Source organism: Erythrolamprus reginae, chromosome 2, assembly GCF_031021105.1.
Source record: "Erythrolamprus reginae isolate rEryReg1 chromosome 2, rEryReg1.hap1, whole genome shotgun sequence".
Classification (NCBI taxonomy): Eukaryota; Metazoa; Chordata; class Lepidosauria; order Squamata; family Dipsadidae; genus Erythrolamprus; species Erythrolamprus reginae.
The window spans coordinates 107,630,838-107,656,258 of NC_091951.1; the positions used below are offsets into that span (position 1 = coordinate 107,630,838).

General features: G+C 40.7%; 2 protein-coding genes across 2 annotated transcripts in view; one reads left to right on the plus strand and one right to left on the minus strand.

The window, feature by feature from the left end:
- The window catches only part of CCDC69 (coiled-coil domain containing 69), a 47,956-nt gene extending 43,046 nt beyond the window's left edge, over positions 1-4,910 (plus strand). Inside the window, exons 7-9 of the mRNA XM_070739042.1 lie at positions 12-131; positions 1,371-1,468; positions 2,873-4,910. Of these exons, the coding sequence (XP_070595143.1) occupies positions 12-131; positions 1,371-1,468; positions 2,873-3,038 (384 nt within the window). The 3' untranslated portion in view covers positions 3,039-4,910. The remainder of the gene's footprint in view (positions 1-11; positions 132-1,370; positions 1,469-2,872) is intronic.
- A 1,812-nt stretch (positions 4,911-6,722) lies between these two features.
- Positions 6,723-23,889, minus strand: LOC139160771 (cationic amino acid transporter 2-like). Its single transcript, XM_070739041.1, has 11 exons — positions 23,514-23,889; positions 22,263-22,418; positions 21,083-21,251; positions 20,403-20,539; positions 13,817-14,039; positions 12,252-12,388; positions 11,707-11,809; positions 11,058-11,200; positions 9,518-9,684; positions 9,136-9,244; positions 6,723-8,161 (listed from the first exon to the last, which is right to left on the minus strand). Exons 1-11 carry the CDS (start codon positions 23,887-23,889, stop codon positions 8,034-8,036), a joined length of 1,848 nt encoding a protein of 615 aa, XP_070595142.1. The 3' UTR covers positions 6,723-8,033.
- Positions 23,890-25,421: the final 1,532 nt, after the last annotated feature.

Genomic DNA, 25,421 nt, shown 5'->3' on the forward strand with positions numbered 1-25,421 from the left:
AAACTTTAAAGGACTATGGGACCCCCAGCCAATTCTGGGAGCAAGAACTAGAGAGTCTACATTTTGTGATTGAGATGAAGAATGAACGCATCCACAGCTTGGACAAGAAGCTGCTGAACCTGGAAATAGTGGTGGGTTACTTTTATGAATTCTAAATGTAACTGAAAAGACTAAGAGCTTTATTGTGCTTGAAAGAGAAAGAGTGAGAATCACCTTTTCCAATTTTGTACCACTGGATATTGTGGAATGAAAAGATAGTAATATACAATAGGTAGCTGCCTTTTTCTAAGGCTCCTTCCAAATGACCACCTTTTTTCATGGCCCAGGTCATCTAATTTCACTATTAAAATGAAGAATGGCTTGAAAAGACTCATTTAGGACACTTTGATACAACAGGAATTGGCATTTTCATATGTTTATGAATATGCAGTGTTCCCAGAGAACTGACAGTCCATCCGTTTCCCCTTCCTGGCCATTAGATAAGCATAGAAATATCTCAACAAATCAGTAGTTATCTATCAGCCTATTTAGGGATGCCTTATCCTACTCCTCTGATTTGTGAGGAAGTACAACAAAGCTTTTCTTCCATTCTCCAGAATGAGCATTTTTTTTCCAACTGGCCATATTAGGATCCCTGTATGCAAACCTGCCATCCCCTCCTTGCCTTAATGGGATAACAGAAACATAGAGGTGGAATCAGGGGGGGCCCTTTGCAAGGCAAGGCTATGATTTATTTCCACTTTGGTACTTGTTTCCATTTTGCCCACAACTTCCCAAATTCAATACTAGGAAAGAGGGACCAGGTGACAGGCTAAGCATCTAGTGATTATGTTGACAGATCACTAGGGATTCAGTTCTCTCTGTGAGCAAGTCCATGTAGAACTCAAGGTCAGATCACTGATGATACCGAATATGTTTTATTTATATGAGTAAGGATTCTTTGGGGTTATGTATAGGCATTTTTCATCCCCAATTAAGGCTGTTGGGAATTGGGAACTGCATCTGTAACCTTTGACCTTCCCTGCGAATCATGTACTTTTTCATAAAGATACATGCTAATGTTTGGAGTTATAATCCAAGACCTTTGGAAGGTGCATTTGGGCTTGAAAAATACTTTACAGTAGTAATGCTCTTCCATTTCCTACAAAGGGCAAGGGATTCCCAATTCTCTATAGATATGAGAGCAGAGACCATGATTTTATTTGTTTACTTATAATTCTACAGTTTCTAGGATGAAAATATGTTTAGCATGATCACATTCCCATAAAGTTCTGTGGCTTGCTACTTTGTCTTTATGTGACTGAACTTCTTCTTATATGCTATATCTTTGTTGTATCTGAGGTTTGCTCACCCTTCTGGTCCTCTCTTAGATGGAGTCAAATTTACTACTTGAAGAGAAAATTAAAATTCTACAACAGGAAAATGAAGATCTCCAAGTACGGATGCAGAACCACGTGACAGTGGCAAGGTGGGGGTCTTCACTGCAGTAACAATCCTTAAAGGATTTTATTTTATTTATTTATTAGATTTTTATCTCACCTTTATTACTTTATAAGTAACTCAAGGAGGAGGAGATCTGTTTTCCCCACAACAAGAAAGTCACCCAGCCAGCATTTATGCCTAGGGTAGAAATAGAACTCAGTTTAGCCTGGTGCTTTAAGTTTAATCACTAGACCCAAACTAGCTCCCATTCAAATATGATTCCTGTTTGATCAGTTTTCTATGTCAGTGTAATCTGATGATTACAGGAAATGTTTTTATTCCCCAAAGTCTCATGGTTACTGCACTCAGTAGTATTGCAAACATGTGAAGAACTATTATATTCTCGGGAAGGTTTTTTTTAAGATGTTTGTTTTCAAGAATATATTATGTATACTTTTCTCCCCAGTCAGTAATTTCTCCTAGTAGAACTGAGTGAGTGCTTTAAGGCTTCCATACTAACTGCAACCTTCCATTATTCCTCCCAACTCTTAGACTAGCTGGGCTTATATAGCACATTAAGCCATAATGGCATTATTCTAGATTTGTCTTAAAAGCCACTATATGATTTGGAAATCATGGTCTATGACTTAGAATGATCTATTCAAGAAATTATGACCGAGGAAATCATGGCTTAGCATCTTGTCCAGACTCAAGCTACAGCTGATGACAATTAAGAATTCAGTAACATTTGAAGAGCCACAAATTAGAACAGAATCTATGGGACTTTCTGACTCTGGAATAAACTGGGATTGTCACTTCTGATTCCTCAAGGATCTTCCTCCAGAGAGTGAGGCTTGGGTATTGGGGACCACGCAGAGTTTCAGCAACGTTATTAAGGAGTAAATTGTACATATTAAATATCTTCATGAAATCAAGAACTCATTGTGCTAATCCCCAACCCTTCACCAATGCAGAAAATTTAAAAAAAGTATTAGATCCAATTGGAAAGGCTTAAATTAAAAGTCCACAAAGCCTTCAAAGCCTCAAAGGCTTTCTAATTCTAAGAGCAAGGGTGGCGCAGTGGTTAGAGTGCAGCACTGCAGATTACTTCAGCTAACTCTTTGCTGTAGTTCAGCAGTTCAAATCTCACCACCAGCTCAAGGTTGAGTCAGCCTTCCATCCTTCCAAGGTGTGTAAAATGAAGACCCAGATTGTTGGGGGCAATATGCTGATTTTGTAAACCGCTTAGAAAGGACTGTAAAAGCACTATGAAGTGGTATATAAGTCTAAATGCTACTGCTATAATTGGAAAGTCTTTAAAGGTAGCCACAAAGCTATGCAAAGTGTACGCTTGACAACTCCTTGGACTGAAAACTGATGCATACTTCCTTCTTTCTTCCTACCTGTACCCTGTGGTCTAAGAACTTTAATTCTTACCATGCTTTAATAGGCAGCTGTCTGAGGAGCTTCTGACCATTCGTGGGGCCTTGGAAAAGGAGACCCAGCTGAGGGAGCAAAGTCACCGAGAGAAAGAAGAGCTCTTGTACAGGGTGCTTCATGGCGATTCAGGCCGCCCCTTTGCTATCTCTACTGAGACTTCACTCATTGCCACATAGCACTTTGAGAAGCCAAAGACACTGACGACGTGGTATAAAAACAGGAAAGGAAGGAAGGAGACCACAATGTAACTGTTTCATCACTGCATCCTACTCCAGAGGTGTTCAGATATTTTTTTTAATCCCGTGGACTAAGGTGGCCTTCAAGGGACAAGCCACAGGTCATACTCCTCCCCGACAAATGACGGCCAACTTAAGAAATGGGAGTAGAGATAACATTCACATTAAATGAACTAAATAATTCCCTGATTATTTAAGAATTTTTCATTTCTGCCACATTAATAATCACAATGTATTGTTGTAGAACGGATCATGCCGAAGGCTGGCATGGGAGGGCTTGGGTCTAGGTTGTACACCTCTGTGCTGGTCCTGTGTTATTCTATGGCCTAAGGACAATTCTTGTTGGGATTTTCTCTTACGCCCATATTCTTTGAAATCCTGAACAATGGGATTTTTTTCATCTTCCTTTCAATTTCAGTGCTAGTCAGGGAATTCACCCTTTGGATATTTTGTGGTATTTGGCAGTCAGACCAGGTTTTTCTCTTCTCCTTCTCCCAAGAAGTAGCAGAATTAACTACCTGAAAAAGGAGTAGGGGCTACCAATAAATTGCACTTCACACAGTCACATATCTGTGAGATACTAGATACTATATGAAAGGTTTACACTTGATTTCAACCAATGGAACTAGAGATATACCAAAATTCTAAAGTAGTTGGATCTTAAACCAGTGCTTTGTAAATTTGAACAGATTCGTAACTAAATTTCTTTCTCCATTGCATCTTTCTTCTGCTGTGTCTGTCCATGATATTTCTACCTTGTTCCACCTCATGTGTGACTCAAAAGCTTAAGTCATCCTTAGCTGTGCTGGGATTAAAGTAGTACAATATTTTCACCTTATTTCTCATCTAGTAAAATCAGGGAACTATATGACTAGAACCTTAGAATTCCAGTAGGACAATTGTAGGATTATCATTATAGAGGTAGCATAGGAATTACCAGTGGGGCAGCAACTTTATGATTTTCTACTGATTTAAGGATGGATGGATAGCACCACAGTAGTGGAGAAAAACTTTAAGGAAGAGGTTGGCCGCATTCTCAGTAAATTTGAGATGCAATTTTCAGGGAGTATGAAAAAAAGTGACTTCTGTGCCTTAGTGACAGATCACAAATCATAATTATTTTTTTAGGGGATGCAAATATTAATTAAACATTTCCTGGGGGCATGAAAAAGTTGGCAACCATTGCTTTAAGGGAAGATGTTGAAATTTTTCCTGCCACATGGGGCTGCCTATCCTTGATAACCTTTCATATCACTAAGAAAAGCTTATAAAAATTATTCAGTTATGCAAACTTGATTGTTCTGGGTCTCCCCATTTTCTCAGTTGTTAGAATTATGATCACTCCCTGAGCATATCCTCTTATCATCTAACTTTCTAGATCAAATAACTGGTTCTTACAGATTTGGAAGACAACGGAAAAAAGAATCATTTTAATTAATTTGCTTCTAGAATCAAAATCTTAGGGGTTTGTTTGACAGGGTCTCTCTTTGCTGGTTCAAAATTTTGAGTATGGTATATTAGAATGGTTCTCAAAAATTGAAGAGAGATCAAAATTCTTATTGTATGACTGTTTTGTAAAGCTGATAAATGACAATGCCCTCTACTGATTGTAGGGTGGTGCTACAAGTTACATTTAAAAAGTGATTGTCAAATTGGAAGCACTACTATAGACATGTAATAATTTAAATTCTAAGAAATTGGATGTTAAAATGTATTGTTTTGATGAAGAGATTAAATTGGTATTTTTTGTGGTTCTAGTACAACGTAGATATTGAATGAAGTGAATAAATATTGGTATTTAGTATTGCTATATATTTAAGGAAAGCTGATATAGTTTTGTCCTGGAAAAACATTACTAACATTTAACTAATTTATGAAGTGCCCTCTATTATAAATGCAATGATCTGTGTCTACAAAATTTGATTTTGGAATGACTCTCTCCAACATAAAATAATTTCTATCTGAGTGAATTTAATTGTTCAGGGCAAAACTGTTCCCAGATAATGAGGTGGGTTTTTTTAAACTCTACCCTGATTAGACCACATGTGGAATATTACATTCAGTTGTGACACTGCTGTTCAAAAAGTATATCATCAAACTGGAGGGTGACCAAGATGGAGAACAGTTAAAGGATCTCTACATAAGGGGAGACAGGATAGCAGCCTTCAAATATTTGAAGAACTATCACATAGAAGAAAGGATGGATGTACCAGTGGTACCTCTACCTAAGAACACCTCTACTTACGAATTTTTCTAGATAAGAACCAGGTGTTCAAGATTTTTTTGCCTCTTCTCAAGAACTATTTCCACTTACAAACCGGAGCCTCTGAAACTGTAATCAGAAAAGGCAGGGAGAAACCTTTGTGGGGCCTCTCTAGGAATCTCCTGGGAGGAAACAGGGCCGGAAAAGGCGGGGAGAAGCCTCTGTGGGTCCTCTCTAGGAATCTCCTGGGAGGAAACAGGACCAGAAAAGGCAGGGAGAATCCTCCGTGCGGCCTCTCTATGAATCTCCTCCCTCCCTGTGGTTTCCCCAATCGCACACATTATTTGCTTTTACATTGATTCCTATAGGAAAAATTGCTTCTTCTTACAAACTTTTCTACTTGAGAACCTGGTCACCGAATGAATTAAATTAGTAAGCAGAGGTACCACTGTATACTCTATTGCCTAATGTTACAGAAACAATGGATTAAAGCTACAAAGCAGTAGATTCAGGCTGGATATTAGGAATATCTCTCTGATTGATGCTCTTTGATAGAAAAGGCTGCTACATGAAGTGGTGAGTTCTACCTCACCAAATAATTAGTCAGCAGAAGATGTTCTAGTGCAGGGTTGTCACGTAACATATTACAACACACACACCTTTGCTAAACCGGGAATGGTCGTGGCCAGCATGTGATGTATCCAGCCCATGGGCCAAGAGTTTGACACTCCTGCTCTAATGGGTCGTGTATCCACAGGAACTAGATGACCATATTGTACTATGATTCTAGGAAAATGTCATAAAAGATCTCCTTATTCAACACTAGTACTTATGCAGTAACTGATTAAAAATTTCCTAGGCAACATCACTCTCTCCATCGTTTTGATTGGTTCTTCTGATTAACCATATTGTCCATGCCTAGTTCTCAAGAAGTGATTTTTGTAGGAACATCTGTGTTTTTCAGAATGATTTATAGAAAGGAATATACAGGCTTATTATGTACCATAGCACATTAGGCCAACAAACAATGGATAGATGGTGTCCTATAAATATTCTAGCCTAATGGAATATAGGATTGTAGTTTGCAGGACCAAGTCATATATCTGGGTTCTAAAATGAGATAATGAAAGATAAGAATATCTTAATGAAAAAACAGTAGGTGAGAAGTCATCCCCAATGGACATACCTCGGCCCCAATAATATCTATCACTTTGTCAATCCCATTTACAACTGTAAGCTATGTTTATTTTCCTGATCTTGAAAATCTGGTCCAGGAGTGGTATTTGGTTTTGGTTCTTTACTTGCTATAAGATGTTAAAGCTAGGATTTTTTTTTGCAGGGAGATATTTTCATATTGCAAGTATGAATCACGGTGACATGAGTAGCTCCAATGCTTACAAAAACTCTAGTAACTGTTCAGATTAAAGGAAATATGTATTTATTTTATTTCACCTTTATTATTTTTATGAATAATTTATAAAAATCACTTTGGATAGTGAGATAGGTGACATATAAATTTAATAAATTTAAAAAATAAATAACTCAACAGCAAACATACCTAATACTCCTTCTTCCTGATAGTTTCCTCACAACTCTGAATTAAGTTGGTATAAGAAAGAGTGACTGGCACATGGCCACCCAGTTGACTTTAATGCCTAAAATGGGACCAGAACTCACAGTCTCCTGGTTTTTAGCCTGATGTTGTAATCACTAGACCCAACTGACTAGAATCACTAGATCTGAAATGGGTAATTCCTGATAAGTCACAGATGGAAAACCAAAAAATTATATTTTATTTCCTTACTGCCATCTACTGCTATATTTTAGCAGCTCAGTTCTCATAGTTTAATTATTTCCAGCAGTAGCTATTCTTTCATATTGTGCATTAGAAAATCACTTTATTAGCAAGTACACTATCTGGTTTTACTGCCTTTCTGTATTTCAACTAGAGATCCCTCAATTTACAGTATCACTAGTTACAGAACTGAAGATCTAATAAAAATTGAAATCTTAAAAATTGAAGGTGGCCAGCACATGACACATTCAGCCTGCGGACCACAAGTTTGACAACCCTGATCTAGTGGATATGAATGATATTGTTATGTCCTGAGAAGCTGGGAGGTTTTCACTCCAGTCTCACCAGGAACTCAAGCACATAAAATCTAATTTGCTCCTGATTTAAAGGGCTCCCTATAGCAGGACCTTGCTGATGTTTGCTTGCTATGACCAATAAAAAGCTGAAGTCACTAAATCGTCTCCTGCCTCTTCAGTAGATATTAACAGATATTAATTAATTATCTGTTCTAATTTTCTTCTAGGTCAGTTTTTGATTCTTGGTAACTGCCTGGAATTTTGTTGGCAAGGTGGATTTTTTTTAGGTGGTTTGTCTTTGCTCCTTCCTCAGGTTGAGAGAGAAGGACATTCTTAAAGTCACAAAAATGTGAGATTTTTACCTAAGATGGGAATAGAATGACATTCTTAAAGTCACAAAAATGTGAGATTTTTACCTAAGATGGGAATAGAATGCATGGACATTCTTAAAGTCACAAAAATGTGAGATTTTTACCTAAGATGGGAATAGAATGCATGGATTCCAGGTTTCTAGCCTAATGCCTTAACTTCTACACTAAATTGGCTTTCTTTTCTGTAACTTATTGAGAAATAGAAGTAAATGGATAACAATAAAAGCATTGTTAGGAAATAAGCCATTTCACACCATGGTTTCCTTGGAGTCATTTTTTAAAAGTGACATTTGAATCTGTGCTGTTTATTAAATGAGTTGTTTTCTCTAGAGATGAATCTTTGTTCTTCTTATTCTCTGTACTGTGACAAATTCCATAGCCAAAGTAAATGAAAAAACCTGCAACACATAAGACAGCAGTATCAGTTTTTCCCTTTCAGAATGTAAAATAAATAGAATAACCCCATCACAAACACCCATATAAAAACATTTACAGTAATATAGTCTATGGCTGACTTTGTAAATAAAATGCTTGTCATCAAGGTTATCAAAGTTAACACCTCATCCCTAAGGCATAATTTATTTATCTACGATTGACCGAAATCAACATAGTGGAAAGTCAAAATGTGCCTCACTTGCTTTCAACTCCAGCTAGTTGTGGTTTCTCCAGTAAACCAGGGTCAAACAATGATTCACAATTCACTAAATCAGAACCCCAACCCAAACCAACCCATAACAGCATAATAAATGAATAAACTACATTTCTGGTGATATGGACTAGAACGATAGTACCTTTATTTTATGAGTTGTATATGATTTGGGACTGATTATACTACACAGACCCTTGGTGGCCTGTATATCTTATTCTGATGGGTGGAAACACGTTTAATTGAAAAGTATTGGTGATACCCCTAGTAGATGCATTAACTAATGTTTTAATTGAAAATTCAATCTGCCCTATAGCCCCAGAAATAAAAAGGAACAGGTTATTTATACAATAGAATCCATCTCTCTACTCAGTGAAGAAATCCACATTCAAGCATTTTAGATGAATGTTGATTTAGCCTCCATTTGGACACATTTAATGAAGGAGAATCTACTACTCTGCTGGATAACTGACTCCACCGTCAAATAGCTCTTTGTAAGTCTGAGGAATAGAAAGAGCTGCAACCAAGTCAAGGGTGAGATAAGTAGGAATGGAATTTGAGAAAGTGTCTCAGAATTGACTTCCCTTGTTCTATAATCCTTTCTTCTGTCAAATAATAAGCCATAATTAGAATTTAGTAATTCTGGTGAGATAATCAAGAATTTTGCCTTATCAGGTATTCAAGGGACAAAGGGACAAATCATGATGAGTACATCTCTGCACTTACCAATAAGCAACCATACTGAAAACAGAACCCAGGTCTCATAGCTCAGTTGGGCCATCAGAAAACTATTGACGAAGATACTGAAGATGGGTAGGAATGGCAGGCATGGTACCTAAATTAACACACATATATATTTAGGCCTTAGACTTAGATATGTGGCCTATACAAGGCCTCACTTTTATTAAAATGTGGCCTTCTATAGGCCCCATATGATATACCAACATTTCTTTTGAAGTCAATATTGTATGATCTTTTTCTGCAGTGTGAGAGGGTGGTTAATGGGTATTAGTCCATAGTAGGTTCTAAAAGCTACTTCAGTTCATGAATGGGTGGTTCAAACCCCATGCACATATTTGGCTTGCTAACCAAGTGTTTTGCTGCTTACCATGAAATCTACTTTCTTCTGACTTTGAGGCTGTCTCCAGATGACCAGAGATGCCAGCAGAATTCCCAGCAAGTTGGAAAAAAGGCAGACAATACACCACAGAGATCCAGATGTCAAACATGGCATCTTTATGGAAGTCAGCACGCATACAACACAGATGAATAGAGCTGGATAGAACATAATCTATGAAAAGCATGCAGGGGACAAGCACATTTTCCTCATAAAGGACCATACCATCCTATACATGCAATGAAAAGTGTGTGATAGAATGGCATGGTTGCTTAATCTAAAATCTTTTAGGAACTAGTAAATCTTTAAGCTAGTTTTTTCCTAGGGTTATATATGATAGCTGTTTTGAATATTGTAGAGTTACACATATGATCTGGCTGTTTCTATTCCAAGTGATGGTTGTAATATTTAATACATATTTATGCATTTATTTGATGCAACACTTTTCTTATCTGATTTTTATACATTATATACATTATATATTGTTCAGAGATAATAGTACCCAAGAACATCAATATGGATGTTATGTTTGGTCATGGATTCAATGTCGATGAACAAAATTAAATCTAGACTAGATAAAATGGTAGTGATTGGATTTTTATAACCTTAAAATAACTGCTTGTAGTTTGAGAGAGTGTTTTCCTTTTAAGATGGTTGGATTTAACCAGAGGAGTTTACACCATAAATATGTTTTAATTTAAAAAGCATATCTATAAATTTAAATATAAATGGTGCAGACTACAATAGTCAGTTTTCTAACTAGTGCATAATAATGTATATGATTAAATTATAAATCTACATACTTTTCCACGCACTGATCTTAACTTTCAAACATTTTAAAGCTTCAAAAACCTGTTATAGAACTATTTGAATGCTTTGGTGGTAATTTTTGAAAATACTTTAATATGTCTTTCTCCATACAAAAAATAACATTCCCCTACATTATTCCAATTTATGGATTGTACTTTCTCAGGGATTATATTCAACCAAACTTTCTTTGCCTTTAGAAGAATAATCAAGAGACATCTCTTTTTCTTCTCATGTTGATACTTAACAAATTTGGTGGGGGGTTTTAACCTGTGTTTCCTTATTTTTCTACTTGGTATTTTATATTTTAGATGTTATATGTCAATTAAATCCATGAATATGCCCATGGACATTTCAGGTTCCCTATTATTTAAATTTAAATATTATTTTAAAAATAGTAATTGGGAGGAGAGGAAGGAAAAAAGATGTCTAACTTCAAAACAAAACCTCTAATGTTCTTGTATTTATAAGAATAGCTCCAGGATTCCCATAGGCATCATTAGAAAAAAATATAAATAAAAAGAGTAGGTGGCTGCAGATTTTAAGGGGGAAAAAAGAGAGGATATGCTGAAGCTAGAGATGGTGAAAGCAACCAATTGGCTATCTATTTAATGAATGTCATGCCTACTGTTTTAACTAGTTAAACCTTTCTCCATGATAGCCATTTTCTAAAGAGACCAAAGCATGCTCAAATTTCAGAATTCTAAATGTGCCCAACACTTACCAAGAATAAACACTGTGTATACCACCAGTCTGGAAGAATGATGGGATGGGTTTATATCAGGGTGTCTGAGAAGGTTTATCCAGACAGTTCTACTTATAGTTGACTTTTCTGTTGGATCTGGAGAACTAGGATCAGGTTGGTACCTACAAAATAATTTAACAAAAGATTAATGGTGTCTTATTTCTGCCCAATGGAATTGGCATCCCCAGATAGTATTAACAATATGTTAAAGCCATCATAAATAAAATCATTTTTAGAGAATTAAGAAGGCTAAAGGAGGCAATGGAGACATCTTAGCATACAAAACTATGGCTTAGTTTTTGTGGTTTTGGATTCTGATTCAAATTCCTCACTAAAATTTCCACATGTAAGAACATGACAGTTGGGTAGAGAGGGAAAGAGAGATGCAGAAATATGAAATTGCAAGGAAAATCTCCATGAGAGTAATGGCCCAATGCGCTAGGATCATCAATGCTGTTTGTGGAAATTAACTGAATATGGAAAATAATATATTACATGATAATACATCATAAGTATTCTTCTAATATTGAGTCATTCTATATCCAAAGAAATGTATGGAACCATTCACAATCATATATACTTTGTCAGTATTCTAGTTTGGTAACAATAGTGCAGGTTATTGTACTACCTGAGAAGTAGAATGGAGACAGCAACTAAAGTGTAGGCCAGCAGTGTTCCAATAGACATCACATCAACCAAGACCTTCAGATCAAAAAGGACAGCAAGCAGTGCTGTGAAAACAGAAAATGGTGCCTACTGCAAGCACAATCCGTTGAAGTTTCTATTCTTATAGACATCTGTACAAGGACAAGATCACTATTACTTTGCCAAAACAACTCTTGTAAATACTTGTCGTGGTTTCAGGCTCTTGAGTTAGAAATTAGATATGGGAGAAATTCTGTGTGAACAGGGAGTGCACTTTAAAAATAACTCCGAGTACTCTGAGATCCGCATCTCTCTGCTATTCAGCAAAGGACCCAACTTTCTGGTTTTGAGTGAGATTATAAAGAAGGCACTACTTTAGAGAGTCAACTTTGGATGGGATCAAAAGCATCTCTAAACTGCTTCTAAAGGATGGATACCCCTAGCCATGATTCAACAATGGTCAAGTTCAATTCAAAGGATATTTATGTTCATCATTATTTTTTCTGGAAAAACAATAGCTAGATTTACCTGAAACTGCCCCAGCTACCAAAGTTGCAATAACTGGATTTTGTTTGCTGTTCACTCTGGCCAAAACATGAAAGAGAAGTCCATCCCTGGCCATTGCAAATAAAATTCGGGGCATTGGGAACATAGAACCTAATAAGCTGCAAAAGAACCCCAAGAAAAGAATAAAATATCCACGTTAATAACTCTTTGTTTCCTATGGCAATCTGTATTACAGTGTTTTTCAACCAGTGTGCCGTGGCACACTAGTGTGCCACGAGACATGGTCAGGTGTGCCGCGAAGCTCAAAGAGAGAAAGAAAACAAGAGAAAGAAAGAAAGAGAAAGAGAGAAAGAAAGAGCAAGAGAGAAAGAAAACAAGAGGGAAAGCAAGCAAGAGAGAGAAAGCAAGCAAGAGAGAAAGAGAACAAGAGAGAAAGAAAACAAGAGAAAGAAAGAAAGAAAGAGCAAGAGAGAAAGAAAGAGCAAGAGAGAAAGAAAACAAGAGAGAAAGAAAGAGAGAAAGAAAGCAAGAGAGAAAGAGAACAAGAGAGAAAGAAAGCAAGAGAGGGAGAGAGAGGGAGGGAAGGTGGGAGAGAGAAAGGCAGAGGGAGGTAGGGAGACAGAAAGAGAGCAAAGAGGAAAGAAGGAAGAGAGGAAAAAAGAGGAAGGGAGAGAAAGAGGGAGAGAGAAATAGAGCAAAAGGGAGGAAGAGAGAGATTTTTTTTGTCCAAACTTTTTTTAGCGCCGCCTCCCCCCTCAATGTGCCCCATGGTTTTGTAAATGTAAAAAATGTGCCGCGGCTCAAAAAAGGTCGAAAATCACTGCTGTATTACATGCATTGAAATAGATTTTCCAAGGGAAAAAATTCTACAGCTTCAGGAGATCATGGAATTGATACTTTGATGTTACTGTATTTTTCGGAGTATAATACACACCGAAGTATAAGATATACCTTACTTTTTTTTGCGGGGGGGGGGACGGACAGACATATGCGTACCAGGTATTCATCTGGCTAGCGTCCTTAGTCTGGTCAGCTTGAGTGCATTAGTTCTCTGGTTTTGAGTTTGCACACACTTGCTTTTTATCCCCTGATTAGGGATAAAATAAAGCTTCTAAAGCACAGCTGATTGTGGAAGATCACTTTACTCACTAGCTCCTTCGAAAAAGTTACATTTAGAGTATAAGATGCACCCTAATTTTCAGCCTCTTTTGGGGAGGGAAAAAATGTGTCTTATAGTCTGAAAAATATGGTATAATGAATGGTTATAGACTCAAAATAATCAGATGGAAAAGTCTGCTAAAATGCATCATTCATTTATTTACCAAATTTGCTATCCTGAAGTATAGTGATTGCCACATATAAATTTACTAAGCACTGATATATCAGTGTCTGTTAATGACAGTTAAATGGAACCCAAGTTTCACAACCTTTAAGATAAATGCTTAATGAGCAACATTGTGTGACATGTTGCCTTCCTGCCTTTGTCATGGTCTTGGGCATATCTGTATGGTTATAGTTAGATCATCCTAGACAAGACAGTTTTTGTTAGGTTCTTAAAACATAAGGATACAACGAGATAGCTCTACCTAGTTGTAAGTGCACAGAGTGACCCCACAGCAACAGTGTACTTGGCTGATCTCCATCCAATATATTCAAAAGCCATTGGTAATGGGCTTAGTGGATCCAAAAGGTGATAGGGCATCATGAGGGTCAAGGCAGCAGAAACACCAAAATATATCAGGAAACAGATGAGAAGTGAGAAAACAATTCCCAGGGGAATAGATTTTTGAGGATCCTTAACTTCTTCACCTGTTAAATGCAGACATAAGAAGCCCTGAGATCACTTTGAAATACATACACTTTCATAGTTCTGATTATGTGTTTAATAATTATATGAATTGTGCACAGATATAAAAACAAATTATGGAAGTCATGATGTCTCCATGAATGGTGCTACTAATATTCTGAATTTTGCCACATTTCCAAATGTAAAGTATTGTACTGAAGGCTATAACAGTACGGGTGCAGTTGGTAGCAGGCCTTTTTCTGTACCAACAAAACTGAAAGATACCATTAATACCATAACTCAGCCTGTGGATCCCCATGTCATTACCATGCCGAAAGTTGGAAATCTCCTAATTTCTGGTTAATCCCCTCAGGAGTAAGACAATGAGGAACCGGATTGTGGGGGCAATAGCCTGGCTCTGTTTGAAAGTGCTATGGCTGACATGTTGCGAGCCGCCATGAGTCTAAGGAGAAGGGGCAGCATAAAAATCGAATAAATAAATAAATTAGTCAGTTTATCTCAGCCCCTTTAGTTTGTTCATAAGGAATGGTGTAGTCACTTACCGGAATGGGGGGCTTGCAAGAACGCTAAGCATTGAGGCATCTGAATCAAATTCACACTTGAGTTGATTTTAGCTTAATATGAGTTATTAAGCATTATATTAATTGTTTTAGTGAATAATAATTTAGAAAATGTTATTATCATAAACAATATTGAAGTCGTGGTGTCAGCATGGTACCATTGATATTATGGTTATATTGATTAAGTCATGTTGGTAAAGCTAATCCATGCGCTAACGGTAAAGAAAGCATTGGCATGGGCCTTTGCTTATCTTCATACATTTTTTGCAATTATCCTACTCCCCGGGTGAGCAGGCAGGGCCACGGAGCATATTGGCTAATCACCCTGGCATTTTAATGCTGGGGGAAGAGTATTATGATTGCCTGAGAGGAATACAGGAACATGGGTCTGCGGCTATGGTGTACAGCTGGCCCATTGGTGGAGGGAAGCGAGACAGCAACAGGAGGCCCAGTCCGTTAACAGGGAGTATGTGTGCATGGGCAGGCGGTTGGCAGCCACATGGCATAGGCCAGGAAGCAGGGTATCCAGAACTGGTGGACGGTGCCATCGCTCAAGCAAAGGAGTGCAGGTTGGACCACATGGTTACATGCCTTCATGTAGGGGCAACAGGTGGGCTTAGCTCTCCTAACAAAAGACCTCGGTGTCAAACTATTTGAGGATAGGGGGAATGATCAAGAGATGGTCCAAGGAAAGGGCTCAGATTGGGGAGAAATTAGTAAGCCGCTATACATTGCCCAGTTTCAGGGGCAGCGGGCATTGGATGAGACCCAGATCCTCACCCAACGAGGAAAGGCTGTTTCACACGACAGCCAAAAAAATGGCCTTTGGGACATGGTAGGTCTGCAAGGTGCTGTCATGATCGCATAGTAGTGGATCACGCAAGGTGCCCTGGCCAGCAAACGGTTGTTAAATGGGGGCTGCAGCAGCCGCGTTGGTTACGCACGGTGGCTGACCAGTAACGCAGATGGTGGTTTGATCACTGGCCGGGTATATCAAACAAGGATATATGCCGGGGTATGATGGACTCAGTGCAAGTAAAGCGATGAAGCCAAGGAATGGTGTCTTTTTTTTTTACCATAAGACAGGCCTCCACTGAATAAACAACAGTTAGGGGCCGTTACAGGAGGATCAGCAGGATATCGGGTGGTATTCCCCCAACAATACCGAATGCAGGTCTCAACAAGTTCTCAGCAAAGTAATGAATCCGGTGGCAGATGGAAGTCAGTGGCTTTCATGAAGTAGATTCAGAGCACCTGAGTACAAGCGCTTTTGGGATCGGGTGGCTAACACTGTCTTTGTATTCTTATCGTTTCTCTAGGTCCTGGCCCTGCTCCACTTTGTTACGTGCGAAGTGCGAAGGAGCTGCCCTTCCGTTGCCCACAGTAGTGAACTGCGGCCACAGCATGGCTTGGTGGCTGAACGTTGAGCTGCAACATTATCTTCAGGAATGTGGAGGTTGCTGAGTCGCTGGGGCTTCAGTGGAAAGGCTTGAGCTCGGAGGTCTTCGTTTGAGACGGGCCTCTTCCGTTGTGAAAAGTCGGGAGCAGTGATGGGCCGGACCCAGATTGTTGGTGTTGCACACGGGTGGCAACGACCTGGTGGTGGTGAAGGACTTGGCTCAGTGGCGTCAAGTCATGGCAGTCCCCCGGGGCTTGCAGAGCACATGGACCAGATTGTTGGTGTTGCACACTGGTGGCAACGACCTGGTGGCGGTGAAGGACTTGGCTCAGTGGCGTCAAGTCATGGCAGTCCCCCCGGTGCTTGCAGAGCATATGGACCAGATTGTTGGTGTTGCACACTGGTGGCAATGACCTGGTGTCAGTGAACGACTTGGCTCAGTGGTGTCAAGTCATGGCAGACCCCCGGGGCTGGCAGAGCATATGGACCAGATTGTTGGTGTTGCACACTGGTGGCAACGACCTGGTGCTGGTGAAGGACTTGGCTCAGTGGTGTCAAGTCATGGCAGACCCCCGGGGCTTGCAGAGCATATGGCTCGAAATACAATTTGGTGGTGGACTTGGCACAGTGATGTCATGTCCTGGTGAACCACCGGTCGTACGGGGCCTACGGCCGTGGTGTGTGGTTTTGATACCCCCACATGGAGGGGATGCAGAGTCACCGTCATTCCAACAGCGGTTGACGGGACCAGGATATAGGTTAACATGGCAGGGGGAGGCAAAGTGATCAGATACCCGGGTATGTGTTTTTAAACACCCCCCCCCCCCAGCTTTCACTGGGTCAATTTAGGAAGATATCAGGAGTGGCAATTTTTACCCAGGCCTGCAGTGGTGCCTGCGTGAGCTGGGGCAGGCTTAGGTGGGGAGCAGTGGGCCAAGATAGAGATCTGACCCCCTGCTGTGGCAGAAACGGGGCGGAAAGGGTATCAGTAGCAACTGTGTGTTCTCCTTTGGGCATCTTTTGTAAGATGATTGGCACCCCCATTGCACAACTCAAGCTTCCTCCACGGACAGAGAGGTGTGAAGGGGGTGCCCTTGGGGCTCACCTACGTCATTTCCGGTTTCGGGTGATGCAAGGCGAGCCCTCCCACATGCTGGGCGTGGCTTTCGGGTCGGAGTAGGCGGGGCATGCCTCACCCTGACCAGGCATGGAGTAACGCCCATTTGAGTTGCCCAAGTATGTTGTGTTCAGGAAACTCCGCCCCATTTAGCGACCCCTGCAGGTCTTTCTGTTAATATTTAATAAAGTGACCCATTTTACCCAGCTTGGTGTCCGAGTGTTCATTTCCCATCCAAGGCAAATGAAAGGCCAGGCGAAATAACGCCGGGCCGAAAATTGCCAATGGCGGGAACCAACTCGGCTCCCCCATCAGCTGGGGGCGTTCCCCGCAATAGCGCGGGAACGCCCCAGAACAATCAATGGCCGCTCGGGCATTCTGGGAAAGCCGAGGGGCGTGGCGTGTGCCCTTTATCAGGGCTTGCTTGCCCCCCCCCCCCGGCTTCTCTTGCCCCCGAGCTCGCCACCAAACGGACACCCACCCACCCTCCGCTCAATCCAGGATGTTTTTATAGGTCGCCTGGTTTGGGGCCGAGTAGGAATTTTTGCAGTCTTGTGGCATTTGCTACGGATTGTTTTTTCTCCTACTCCATCCTGGACGAGGGTAAGGATTTGTGGTTACGGGGTGCATCTGTATGTAAATAGGTTCTGATTCAACAATTGGATGTTTATATTCTTGGTCACTATATGGCAGAAACGGGGCGGAAAGGGTATCAGTAGCAACTGTGTGTTCTCCTTTGGGCATCTTTTGTAAGACGATTGGCACCCCCATTGCACAACTCAAGCTTCCTCCACGGACAGAGAGGTGTGAAGGGGGTGCCCTTGGGGCTCACCTACGTCATTTCCGGTTCCGGGTCATGCAAGGCGAGCCCTCCCACATGCTGGGCGTGGCTTTCGGGTCGGAGTAGGCGGGGTACGCCTCACCCTGACCAGGCATGGAGTAACGCCCATTTGAGTTGCCCAAGTATGTTGTGTTCAGGAAACTCCGCCCCATTTAGCGACCCCTGCAGGTCTTTCTGTTAATATTTAATAAAGTGACCCATTTTACCCAGCTTGGTGTCCGAGTGTTCATTTCCCGTCCAAGGCAAATAAAGCCCAAACGAATTCCTTTTCGAGGTACCACTAGGATTGGTCACTCACTGGGATTGGAAGCACACTGAAATAATATGGCTTTAAGTTGCTTTTAGACTCAATGAGTAACTCTCAACATCTTTGGCTGGCTTACAACAATTAAACTAATAAATTCCAATAAAGATTTTAAAAAGCAAGCATGAATTAAGGGGTGTCACTCTTCCTTGCAAAAATCTGGATCTTCACAGCTCATCTAAACAACAGCAGGGCGATGGCCATCCAGATGTGTGTGAGGGAACCTCATTTCAAAAGGCAGGCATTGATACAGAAGAGGCACATTTCCAGAGTCCAAATAGATATTGTTTAATCAAAGGAACCAGAGTGTGTAAACTCAGTAGGATCACATCATCGAGGCAGATATTATGAGAAATAATTATTTCAAATAAGCATGCCACATGCCATATAACTGCCAAATAGGAGCATCAATCACTATGGCACCAAGGGAAAGGGGCAGCGGTGGGCTACGAGCCGGAACGCTAAATTGCACTCGCCGCGGCAGCTCATAGCTTCTTGCGAGGTCAGCACAATTTTGCTGCTGCACCTGTGGAGGAAGCAAAATTGTGCACATAGCCGCAGGTGCACCCATGTTTCAGTGAGATTTTTTTACTTTCGTGCATGCTGAAACACGGGCACACCTGCGGCTCCGTGCACAATTTTGCAGCAGCAAAATCACACTGGCCCCGCAAGAACTTACGAGCCACGGCGGCTAGCACAATTTAGTGTTCTGACTCGTAGCCCACCACTGGAAAGAGGCACCACAGAGAGTGTGTGTGTGTATGTTTATTTATTTATTATTTATTATTTGGATTTGTATGCCGCCCCTCTCCGAAAACTCGGGGCGGCTCACAACAAGTGAAAAGACAATCCAATACATAATCCAATTAATTAAAATATTATAAATTTAAGAAAAACCCCTATACTAACATACACACACACAAGCATACCATATATAAATTCAACGTGCCCAGGGGAAGATGTTTAGTTTCCCCATGCCTGACGGCAAAGGTGGGTTTTGAGGAGTTTACGGAAGGCAGGAAGAGTAGGGGCAGTTCTGATCTCCGGGGGGAGTTGGTTCCAGAGAGTCGGTGCCGCCACAGAGAAGGCTCTCCCCCTGGGGCCCGCCAACCGACATTGTTTAGTTGACGGGACCCGGAGGAGGCCCACTCTGTGGGACCTAATCGGTCGCTGGGATTCGTGCGACAGAAGGCGGTCTCGGAGATATTCTGGTCCAGTGCCATGAAGGGCTTTAAAGGTCATAACCAACACTTTGAATTGTGACCGGAAACTGATCGGCAGCCAATGCAGACTGCGGAGTGATGGTGAAACATGGGCATACCTGGGTAGGCCCATGACTGCTCTCGCAGCTGCATTCTGCACGATCTGAAGTTTCCGAACACTTTTCAAAGGTAGCCCCATGTAGAGAACATTACAGTAGTCGAACCTCGAGGTGATGAGGGCATGAGTGACTGTGAGCAATGAGTCCCGGTCCAGATAGGGCCGCAACTGGTGCACCAGGCGGACCTGGGCAAACGCCCCCCTCGCCACAGCTGAAAGATGGTTCTCTAATGTGAGCTGTGGATCGAGGAGGACGCCCAAGTTGCGGACCCTCTCTGAGGGGGTCAGTAATTCCCCCCCCAGGGTAATGGACGGACAGATGGGATTGTCCTTGGGAGGCAAAACCCACAGCCACTCCGTCTTATCCGGGTTGAGCTTGAGTCTGTTGACACCCATCCAGGCCCCAACAGCCTCCAGGCACCGGCACATCACTTCCACCGCTTCGTTGACTGGGCATGGGGTGGAGATGTAAAGCTGGGTATCATCGGCATATTGATGATACCTCACCCCATGTCCTTGGATGATCTCACCCAGCGGTTTCATGTAGATGTTAAATAGCAAGGGGGAGAGGACCGACCCCTGAGGTACTCCACAAGGGAGAGACCTCGGAGTCGACCTCTGACCCCCCACTAACACCGACTGCGACCAGCCAGAGAGGTAGGAGGAGAACCACTGAAGCACAGTGCGTCCCAGTATCTTGCCCTTAACTTTTTCACTTCTATGCTCTTAATTTTCAGCTATTGTTGAGACTTGGAAGGGCCCAGGGCACCATTGCTGGGCCATGTGTAAGACATCAGTTGACCTTAATCTGGCACTGTTCTTACCTGTAGTTGCAATGCAATCAAATCCAACGAAAGCATAGAAGCATGTAGCAGCTCCAGCCAGAGTGCCTGAAAAGCCATATGGCATAAACCCTCCAGTTCCATATTTCCATGTTCCATTGCCAGCCACAGTTTGGTTACTTTGAAGAAAAAACACATTAAATCAATCAATCTGAGAAAGAACTGAATTGGTACAGTTGATTTAATTGGGGCCTGTGAATGATGTATGAATGGAAGAAGGGTGTACAACAAAACTACAGATGGGAAAACAGTGGATGCTCAAGGATAGAAAGGAGTGTTGTTTTTCTGAAATAATCTTGTTGAAGTTAACTAAAAAAATCAATTAGAGTGCTATGGTGTATAGAAGAAGGAATGTTAAACTGGGAAAAGTTAAATTCCAATCCTAGTTTAACTGTGAAGTTCATGATACTTCTTTTGTTTAACCTATTTCCCCAGATATATGCTATCCTGATTTCTCTACAAAAGGAGAGGTTCAGCTCACAAATGAAATAAATTGTTACTAATCCTCTAACAATAAACAGAAATACCTTGAATATGGTGCTTTGCAGAAAATATTCACAAAGCGTTTTCTTTTTTTGTAAACTGATTCTGAATCTTTTGAAAATATATTTTGTGGACATTTGTTGGGTTTTATTTGAGCACTGATCAAACTAGTTTCTTACCTAAGGTTACTATTAATTAGTCTTCGAAGATCATCTTCACTTAATCTCCAATTTTTCAGGTCTCCTTTGAAAAACCCACTAATTGTTATAAAGATAAGGATGGCCACATTAATAATTGTAAAGACTTTATTCACTGTAGTAGATTCTTTTATACCTATGGAGAGGAGGCCTGTGGAGTAAAAAAAAAAGCAAAATTAAATTTGCGATCTGAAAGCATATGTCAAGAATATCTGGACATGGTGTAGAAAAAACTCCCTTTACAAACTGAAAGTATACTTGCTAGTTCTAAATAGCTTGTAAAATATAATTGCCAAAAGAACCAGACAGAGATATTTCCTGCATTATTCATTGTATTTGTAAATGCCACCTACTGCCAAAAAGATTCTCAGCGGATTCAATAATATATAGATTAAAAATTAAAACTAGCTAATTGTCCGGACTAAAACAATACTTTCTAATATGCAAAAATTCAGCAGCGCCCAGACCTAGAACCCAAGCCAAGTCTTAGGAACTTCTATGGTGGGAACTGTCCCGGATCTAGGGTTCATTACAATCTTAAAGGATGTGGCTACATCGAGCACTTCAGATAACAGTAATAATGGATTGTGGAGGTGCTCATTGTTAAAGAGGCTACAGATCAGAATGCAGGTTGTCCATGCCAAATGTCTTCAGTGCAATCTTCAGCATCTCCCAGCAATACTGTGAAAGGTTTCTAAAGTTCTGAAAGCAATCCATATAACCCAAATTGAACATGGTCTGGTCTGAAATAAGGAAGGCATGTTATATTGTTACACAAAAGATGTCTGGGAAGATAGCTAAAAATTATTCACTTTTTTTAGCTCCTACAGAACTTGGGCAGATTTGGAAAGCAAACTTTGATTTAGTACTTAACAAATGTCAATGCCTTCCTGCAGCCTTTTCAAACCCGATGTCCTCCCAATGAGTTAGAATTTAACACCCAAAATTCACATCCATGCACAATTAATGAATCAGAAGCCATTCCTTGCCCCGATATAACAGGGCATGCTAGCAAGCATAATAGCAACAGCAGTAGTAAATCTTGTGAGTGGCAACTACAGGATTGGGAAGATAAAATTGTTTACTTCTAGAAAAATGGTTACCTTGATATAGGGTTGGTTTCTAATAGTTACAAGATTGAGAAACAATCATGCAAACATACCTGTCACCATAAAAATTAGGCAAACAGCAAAGATATCTGGATATTCAGCCAGACCTGGGATGCTCAGGGTCAGATGTATGTTGAAAACATTCCCCAGGTTTTTGCCCAAAATCTCATCAAAAGTAGCACTCCATGCTCTGGCTATACTGGAAGCTCCTATAGAGAACAAACCAGATATACTAAACATTGTCTTCTATGAGGCACAGCATATCAAACTTTAAGAACAACATATTTTGCAAACTTTTACATTGCACAGGAAGCTGTTGATAACTGCAGGGGGGGGGGGAGGAGGAGGAAGGGAAGAAGAAAAGAAGAAGAGGAAAAAGGAGTTATAGGTCCAGAGGCAGCCTGACAATTGTTTAGTATATGACTTCAGATAGGTGGCTATAAAAATTGAATAAACAAACAAACTCACTCCATCACTTTCAATATCCCACTCATATACAACCTAAGATGCAGAGTCCAATTCTTCTATTTCACACAGGCCCCCAAGTGCACACAGTCCCCACACAATCAGAAGGGGGCTTATTACAAAGCTGCCATTTCAGTGCATTTAAAACACCTTGAAATATATAGTGAATTGGCTTTGTGCCTCCTAGCATTCACAGGCCAATAAAGAAAATTCATTATGCTAATGTTCCCCTTGCCTAGTCTATGCTGCATGGCATAGAGCAGTGATGGTGAACCTTTTTTCCCTCAGGTGCCGAAAGTGTGTGCGTATTATGCGCCTGCATAATAACCCACACCCATAATTCAATTCCTGGGGAGGTTGAAAATTACCTCCTCTGCTCCCCAGGAGGCCCTCTGTAGGCTAGAAACAGCCAATTTCCCAACTTCTGATGGGCCAGTTAGGCCCATTTTTCACTCTACCCAGGGTCCTCCAGTAGCTGAAATGCCCTCCCAAAGCTCCCTGCGAGCCGAAAATCAGCTGGCCGCTGCGCACATGAGTGCTGGAGCAGAGCTAGGGCAACAGCTTGCGTACCGGCAGATATGGCTCCATGTGCCACCTGTGGCACCCATGCCATAGATTCTCCATCACTGGCATAGAGTCTTTAGATTCTACAGTATTTTCAACAATGGCTTTTCCCAGGGCAACTAAATGCTAAATGGGCTATAATACTGAGCTTCATTCTCTCTAGAAATTCACATCTACTTAAGCACTGTCTGGTTATATTTTCTTAGATCCAAAGCCCTGGTATAATTGAAATCTAACACAGTTCTAGAATGGAGAGGTTCAAACCATGATAATACCAATTACATAGGACAATAGCAGGTTCCACCCAGTGATGAATGCACACAGCTCTCCAACTGTGACGTAGCTGTACAGATAGGCTGATCCTGTCAGAGGCACCCGGGCTCCAAATTCAGCATAACAAAATCCTGCCAAAATGGATACGATAGCAGCAATAAAAAAGGAAATGATAATACTAGGTCCTGAGGTATTCTTGGCTACTTCTCCTGCTAAGACATACACCCCTGCACCTAGGGTACTGCCCACCCCAAAGGCTACTAGATCCAGGACAGTAAGGCAGCGGTGCAGGTGCGATTCTCTGTAGCCATTTGCAGTTATTACTTTCCGACGAGAAACCATCTGAAAGAGGGAAATCATGGAACTCCAGACTGGCATCTGAAACAGAGAGAGAAGATCCAGATTTTCTTCTATATGTGATATCCTTTCAGATATTTGAAGAATGCTATCATATCCATCCTGCATAATCTCTTCTGATTAGACATAATGGCATTATATGTTCCAGATTTGATCATAATCTCAACAATTGAGTTCATTCAGATAGTTATATTATTATTATATCCCAGAATATCTCAGGGACCACCTTCTGCCGCACGAATGCTGGAATTCCACAAAGCTTGGGGACAGGTCATTTCTCATTCTTGGAAATACCTGTCTGCTGTCTTTTTCTTTTCCCTTCTAACTCTGCAATGCCCTTATGCTGAAGTTTGTGAACAGAGAGAGAGAAAGCTATAAATAGTGTATCTATCCAAGGAAAATATGCACAGTAGGTGAGGGAAGGAGAGCACTAGTTGAATTTCATAGTCTGTGCTCTTCTAATGGGCAGCTGCAGAATCATCTGGAGGTTTTGGAGGCTGTGCAAAGGACAGCTGCAGGCCATGGAGAAACTGGTGAAAAGGATCTGGGGAAAGCTTAGGAAGTGACAAGGGCAGACGTGTATAAAAATACTCTCAGATATTCTGAGACAAAAATGAGTGAGTAGAAAGGTTGAGTCTGTTGCTGTTCTCTCTTCAATCAGTAGGTTGCAGAGTTGTGTAACTAAAGGCTAATTTGAAGATTGGTTTTAAAAATAAACTTTAAATAACTGCTATTCATACAATAAGCCATCATGATGCCTATTTAATGTAATGTAACGTAATGCAATGTAAAGAGAAAACATTGAAGATTGATGCTTCAATCAGAATGATCAAAACTGGAATACACAAGCAAATTAATTTGACTACCTATTATTTGACCTGAAGTCAGGTATTCTTTTGCAATTGTTCTTCATAGCAATAACAATATTGCTATTAGACTTATATACCACTTCACAGTACTTTACAGTGCTCTCTAAGCGGTTTATAAAGTCAGCATATTGCCCCCAACAATCTGGATCTTCATTTTACAGACCTCGGAAGGATGGAAGGCTGAATCAACCTTGAGCCTGGTGAGATCTGAACTGCCAAACTGCTGACAGTTGCTGACCAGCAGAAGTTGCCTGCAGTACTGAACTCTAACCACTGTGTCACCACAGCTCTTCATCAAGCATCAAGCTATGCCTTTTTCTTGATCTTGCTTTCTAGCAATTAGCTTTCTAGCAATCTGCTTTTATACTTGCATTTTATTTTCTTTCATACTTCTCCAGACTTTCAAGATGCTCACTTCCGATGCTAAATATGGATTTTGATTTTTAAACATGCCAAACGATAAAGGAGTGTTATAAGAAATGAGGATTGTTATTTCAGATTCACATAGCCACTTAGTCTGTTTATACTCTATTATCAACATTCTAGTGACTCATTATCTGTTTACAATTGGTTTTCGATTTACAATTCCAATTGGGACCAGAATTTTGATCATTGACCAAAGCAGTCCTTAAGTGAGGTGATCATGTGACCGCTTTGTTCAATGACCACAATCCCAGCTCTCCC

Bases quoted from the DNA above. Each gene is read 5' to 3' on its own strand.
- LOC139160771 (XM_070739041.1), bottom strand. From the start codon at position 23,889: ATGCCAGTCTGGAGTTCCATGATTTCCCTCTTTCAGATGGTTTCTCGT. The intron at 9,685-11,057 runs GTAAGTGTTGGG...TGTTCTATCCAG, and splicing joins ATACACAGTGTTTATTCTTG to CTCTATTCATCTGTGTTGTA. The intron at 8,162-9,135 runs GTAAGTGCAGAG...TATGTGTTGCAG, and splicing joins TTCAGTATGGTTGCTTATTG to GTTTTTTCATTTACTTTGGC.